We start from the raw sequence: 6,000 nt of genomic DNA, 5'->3' as shown, positions 1-6,000 counted from the left end.
AATGTAGGGATCGGTCCAGACTCAGTTATCGTTGGTTGGGATCCAGAGATAAGAGGAAGTGGTATCTCTGGTGGTCTCGGGTCCGGATCCGCCGCCCTAGCACGATCTGGCTGCAGTTCAGTCCGTTATCAGGAGACTGGACTTTCTGCAGAACCGTTCTGCCCTCCCTCTGTCCATCTCTCTCTCTCTTGCACCCCCTCTCTGTTTGAAGTACAGCTGCTTCCAAAAGGTGGGAGGCAAATGGATAAAATTCATTGATAAAACAGGGAAATTATACTTAACAATTTTCATCAGAATAAATGAATAACAGCAAATGAATAGCAAAGCTGTTGAAATGAACAACAACTGTTCAACTCTTCATTTGTCATTCGTTTGTCAGCAGTTGTGCCTCATTCATTCTTGTTCTTAATGTCTTTGTCAGCTACCTTTTTCCCCATAAGGTTCTTCCTCTATGTGAAGGCTGTGGCGAACAGCCACAGGTGTCGTTTCGGGTTACAGTCTTCACTGTCCCACACAGCGTGAGAGCTTTGGAAGGGGCACCTAGGGCTGTGATGCGAAACTCTATCGCTGGATTATCTCACAATTACCATTTAACATGCGTATCTTACTGGAGCATCAAAGTCTTTTCTGGTTTTCTTGGAAAAAAGCCAGTGCGTTTTTGAAAGTGAGCCGGACGTACCGAGCCCCCAGGTCGAGGTCCCTCTCAAGGCAGATGAATCTTCAGCGTGTCCAACAGAACGCTTTTCCTGGGTTTGAGCTTCTCGTCAAGGCGCCGGAGGGGTGTCCTCTCAGTACACACTCGCGGGAACGGCCGGCGGCCGCAGCCCCGTGGTGATGAAAGCGTTACCAATCTCTCCTTTCCCTGAAAAGCGGTAGAGAGAGGAGGAGCGGGCGTCCCTCAGAGGGATGGGGGCGAAGGTAGGATTACACCCTCTCCACGGGGGCTTCCTGTGCGCGGGGTCGGGGGGGGGGGATGGTTGGGCTTCGCCGGCCAACATCATATTTCATGTTGCGCGTAATGGACTATTGAACTGGAGAGGAACCGCCTGCCTCCTCCCCCCAGTGTAACTTAATTGGAGGAAATTGAGGATCCCGGCCCCTTAATTATTTAAAGCTGCCGCGGCTCGTCCCCTCTGCGGCGTTTTTGTTTTCTCACCCACGGCGTGCGCGTTCCAGGGTTGCGATGTTCCTGCGCTGGGGTGCCGCTTTGTGTAGGAGACAGCAGGGAGACGCAGACACCGCGGGGGGAGATGTCAGCTGAGGTCCTGCAAAGACGGACCGGGAGGCGCGGTTTAGAACGGTCACGGCACAGAGCTCACGGGGGCGTGTTCAGATTATTGTGTCCAATTATTAATATGATCAGTGTTATTCGATAATAACATATGGGTTCAGGAGCCACTTACAGTTTAAGCATATCAAATCACAGACAAGTCAATTTGAATGGTGAAGAGATCAGCGCTAAAAGTAATGCTACAGGTGCATAGTGGCAGCAGGGAGTTGTAGCTGACAGTAAGGCTAATAAGCTAACAAGCTGGCCGTTGTTAAATAGCAGACATATCCTGGACTGCGTTTACACCCTAGTCTCTCAAAACAGACAGATAAAGGAAAAGAGCGAGACTTTTTTTTTTTTTTTTAACACACACACCCCCCCCAACCCCCAACCCCACCCTCCCTTGAGAATGTGGCCGTCAGCGACCTGTGCATTTCCTAATACGTTTCAAAAGGCTCCTGTCTCCGCCGAGCAGCCGTCTCTTGTGGTTAGCGGAGCGTGATTACAGGGTCTTTGATGTGGAATTTTATTGAAAAACAAATAACTGTAATCAGGCCCAGAGAGTCTGTCCTCACCTCTTATTTAATACTAATAAGCGGCTGTGTTGGGCTTAAGTAGAAACCCGGGAAGGGGGGGGGGGGGACGTGTAGCGGGAGGGTGGGGGGGGTTGCGTGAGAGAAACTCGATGGCTATAAAAACGGACATCGGAGGAGCGCTTTGCAGATGCTGTGCGGATGATTGAAGGTTCCATTCGTTAAAGAAGCCAGTTGTGAGGTGCTGTTCTGAGGCAGTGTGTGTGTGTGTGTGTGTGTGTGCATATGGATAATGAAGACGGATGGTTCTATTCTGAGCAGTCTACTCTCGAACATCTAATAATAAAGGAACAACAAGGGGAGAGAGAGGGAAACGTGTCGGAGTTTCCATAGAAACCAACACTGTTGATCTCTGGAAGGAGTCAGATTCTAGCAGTGGTAGTCAGGTCTGTGCTCGCTGTTACTGACACCCGAGACCCAGCCCTTCCACGCGCGAGCGCGCATGTGTGTGTGTATGTCCGTGTGTGTGCGCGTGCATCTGTGTTTGTGTGTGTGTGTGTGTGTGTGTGTGTGTGCGTGTGCATCTGTGTTTGTATGTGTGTGTGTGCATGTATGTATGCGTACACTTTGCGTGCGTTTTTCATTGTTTTCATAATGAAATAAAGAAATAAAGACGGTGTTAGCAATGCAAACACACACACACGCACACATGCACACACACACACACGGACACACACACACATCCTCCCAGGAGCAGCAGCAGCTCCCTGTTGTCTTTTGAAGCTGTCTATTAGCTAATGAAAAGTGGGGAATGGATCGATGGTGTTGCTTGAAAAGGTGGAAGCTGGGATTTTTATGGCCAGACAGACTCCCGATTACACAACTATGCTGAGCTCCACCTGTCTCCTCACTGTGCTCTAGCCCTGTTTGCTCGGGATTTTGCCTATGCTTGAGCTGCGTTCTGGCCTTAGGAGTAGTGTCTGTGTATGTGGGGAATAGGACTTGTGTATGTGTGGGGTATTGTCTGTATGTGGGGAGTAGTGTCTGTGTCATAATAGTCTCTGTGAATGTGTTTGGTAGTGTCTGTGCATGTGAGCTGTAGGTCCTGTGTATGTGGTTATTAGTTGCTATTATGTTTACTTCCTAAGCACTACTGATGCCTACATTTAGTATTAGCATTGTACGCACCGTAGCCATCGTACTAAGGACGTGGCTCGTTTGTGCACAGGAGACTGTGCAATCGTGTGAATATGTGTGTGAGAGACACACCCATGAGGATGTCCCTTGGCAAAAAAAAACAAAAAAACCTCGAGTCCGTCAGGCGGCGCTATACTGCCCTGTAGGAGTCAGATGGTCAGGATGGAGGTGTGCTGTCTGATCACTCTTCAGCCTGCACTCCGAATGCAACAGGACCTGCAGTCTCATATTATTTATTTGCAAAGCATGTGCCTGTATCCAGGGCAACTTTCATATCTTATTTATTAGTTATTTTTTGAACACATCCTCTGTATACAGCCAGATATTTATAGATGCAATTCAGGTTAAATACCTTGCTAAAGGCTACAACAGAAGTTTCCCGCCCGGGACTGGAGCGAGATTATGCCCGATTTAGCAGGGGTGTGTACCGTGCCTCTGCAGGCCACTGCAGGACTTCAACCTTCATGTCTTAGCCCTGATTAAGAGGAGGTGGTTAGGACTGTGGGACGTGGGGGAGCTCTGCTTTTGGGAGACAGTGAGGGCCAGCACTAACTAGCTGTATTGCAGAGTCTTTGGCAAAAAAAATATCTGGCAATCAAAGGTGTGGCTGTTCCATCCCCTCTTCATGCAGAAAGAAGCATTTACTGGAAGAAAGGCAGCTGCCATAAGCACAGTTTAATCAGACAGTCTAATATATAACTGTAGGTGTGAATTAGGGCTGGGCAATATAGCCGTCGCAATATATCGAATAGCTATTTTTAGCGCAATAACAGCTATTCCTGGTATGTGGCATTAGGTTTTTTCCCGTATTTTTTTCCCGTTAGCCATACCTGATGCAGGAGCACACCTACACTTTTCAGAGGTCATGTGAAATGCTTCCGTTCCATCGCGACGGTTATATCGCCCAGCCCTAGTGTGAATTAAAGAAAAAAAGGTGAAATTTTTAATTCACTCTAATTGACACCATCTATGATCCACAAGGAGACTGTCATTGTCTCTTACTACCCCAAGTGCACATGTGCACTCACACACACACACAGGCATACACACACACACACACACAAACACACACACACACACACACACACAGGAATACACACACACTTTTGACAACACCCTGTTGTCTTGTTGTTGTTTGACCTTGTTGTGCTGTTGCCATTGCTCCCGCCCTGAAGCATGCTGGGTCTCTCCGCCCTGTGTAACAGTGTGCGCTGGGCACCCCTGGGGGGTCAGATGTACGCTTTCCCCCTTCAGGCACGTCCGTGGCTGTGAGACCTGGAGGTTAGCCCCCCAGGAGCCCCCCCGTAGCTGCATGGCCTGCCTTCCCAGGGCAAGGAGCCACTGCTGAAACCATGCAGCTCCCCAGGGGAACCCCTGGCGTCTCAGCCAAACCTCACCTGCAGAAGGTCCAGGCTTTGAAACCCCCAGTGTAGCGATAAAGGAAGGGTAAGAGTACATGCTAGGTGAGAACAGAGGGAAAGACAGGCAGGGCGGACTGGGGCGGGGTTGTGGCTGGAGCAGGAGGAAGAGGAATCTGAGACTGTGAAAAAGGGAGGGGGGCTCAGATATATGAACAAGCTGGGGAGGCCGCGGAGAGCAGCGAGATTCATACGTGTTGCCGCATACGCTTTGGACATTGGGGAAACGCTTTCCCAGAACTGCTGTCATGGTTACAGTAGGACTGGTTCTAGAATGTCAGCGGTAAACGGGCAGGCATAGAATCCTGTCATCGGGCAGGAGAGAGAGAGGGAGAGAGACACAGAGAGACGTCTCCTCCCTGCTAATTCCCTCCCTTCCTCTCCGCTCCTCATTGGCACCTTGGAACCGGACCAGGATGTGGCAGAGAAAATGGGGTCGGCCTTGCCAGGACGTAACGACTGGGGCCCCAGAGCATGCTGGGAAAGAGTGGATCAGGAAGCATTGAGACAGGCAGATGGAGTGCCACAGGGCAGAATTATTCACCTTGTCTGAGTGTGGCAGTCCCACCCAGATTATAGCATCTGCCTACATTGGGCAACGAGGAGGGTATGATGCTGTCAGCCAGCAGTGCCTTAGGGAGAGATAGAGGAAGACACCACTGATCCACTTCGTATTAAGAAAGCTGCTGTTCGCCTGAGGTGACCAATGTTTTCTTTCTAGGTGTGATTTGTATGTATCAGGCTGAAACAGTGTGTGTGTGTGTGTGTGTGTGTGGTTTTTATTGTGTTAATCGTTTTAGAGGGGATATTGAAGCCAAAGAATACGCCTCCATTTGTGGGTTTATAGGAACAATCTGCAATTTGTGATCGGATCTATTCAGAAGGCATCTCTGTGCCAACACAGGGTTAAATAGCCTAGCTAGCTAAATTTCAAATATACACAAACATTTCATCCGCAGGTTCTAACTTTCCTTTTTATGCATTGTGAACTTCCCCTTTTGCACTTCTCAGAGAGTGGCAACGGAGTAAAGGACAGACAAGGTTACGAAAGAACAGAGAGCGTAGAAGCTTTGCTTTAGTGTTTTTCCTCATCTCACCTCATCAGGTTAGCCTATATGACCAGCTACTACAGATTTATAACTTCTCCATAAACATTTTTCCCCACTCCTGCTTCTGATTCTCAGAGCTCTCAGTCCGGTGTTTATGCTAGCCCGGATTCAGCTACACATATGCGTGGTTGTAGTTTTTGCCATGTCTGTACCGTGGCCCAGTCTTTCTCCTCTCACTTTCAGACCCTGTACTTGCCGCAGCCAATAGTGGGCCAAGCAGAAGCAGACGTGTTTATTGTGGGGAATGAGAAATCAGGATGCTTTAGTTGGCACGCACCACACATAAATAATCAACAGCAAAGAAATCGCTTTCATACTTCTTCGTGTGTCGCTGTGAGAGGCATTACAATATGAGGGTGAAGCCATATAAAAGGAATCCGATAGCTTCTGTTTTTTATTATTGCACATTAGTGTAGTAATGAATGACATTTGTCTGCGTGAGAATGCAGAGCTTCTTGGATGGGAGTGGGTAG

The 6,000-nt window shown here is 48.8% G+C and overlaps 1 protein-coding gene across 1 annotated transcript in view; it reads left to right on the top strand.

Moving 5' to 3' along the window:
• Positions 1-6,000, top strand: part of LOC118790845 (A disintegrin and metalloproteinase with thrombospondin motifs 2-like) — a 126,972-nt gene that overhangs the window by 51,386 nt on the left and 69,586 nt on the right. The window contains exon 5 of the mRNA XM_036547938.1: positions 3,717-3,733. Coding sequence (XP_036403831.1) covers positions 3,717-3,733 — 17 coding nt within the window. The remainder of the gene's footprint in view (positions 1-3,716; positions 3,734-6,000) is intronic.

This window comes from Megalops cyprinoides, chromosome 16 (assembly GCF_013368585.1).
Source record: "Megalops cyprinoides isolate fMegCyp1 chromosome 16, fMegCyp1.pri, whole genome shotgun sequence".
NCBI classification, from domain to species: Eukaryota; Metazoa; Chordata; class Actinopteri; order Elopiformes; family Megalopidae; genus Megalops; species Megalops cyprinoides.
This window is presented reverse-complemented; position numbering and strand designations above follow the sequence as displayed.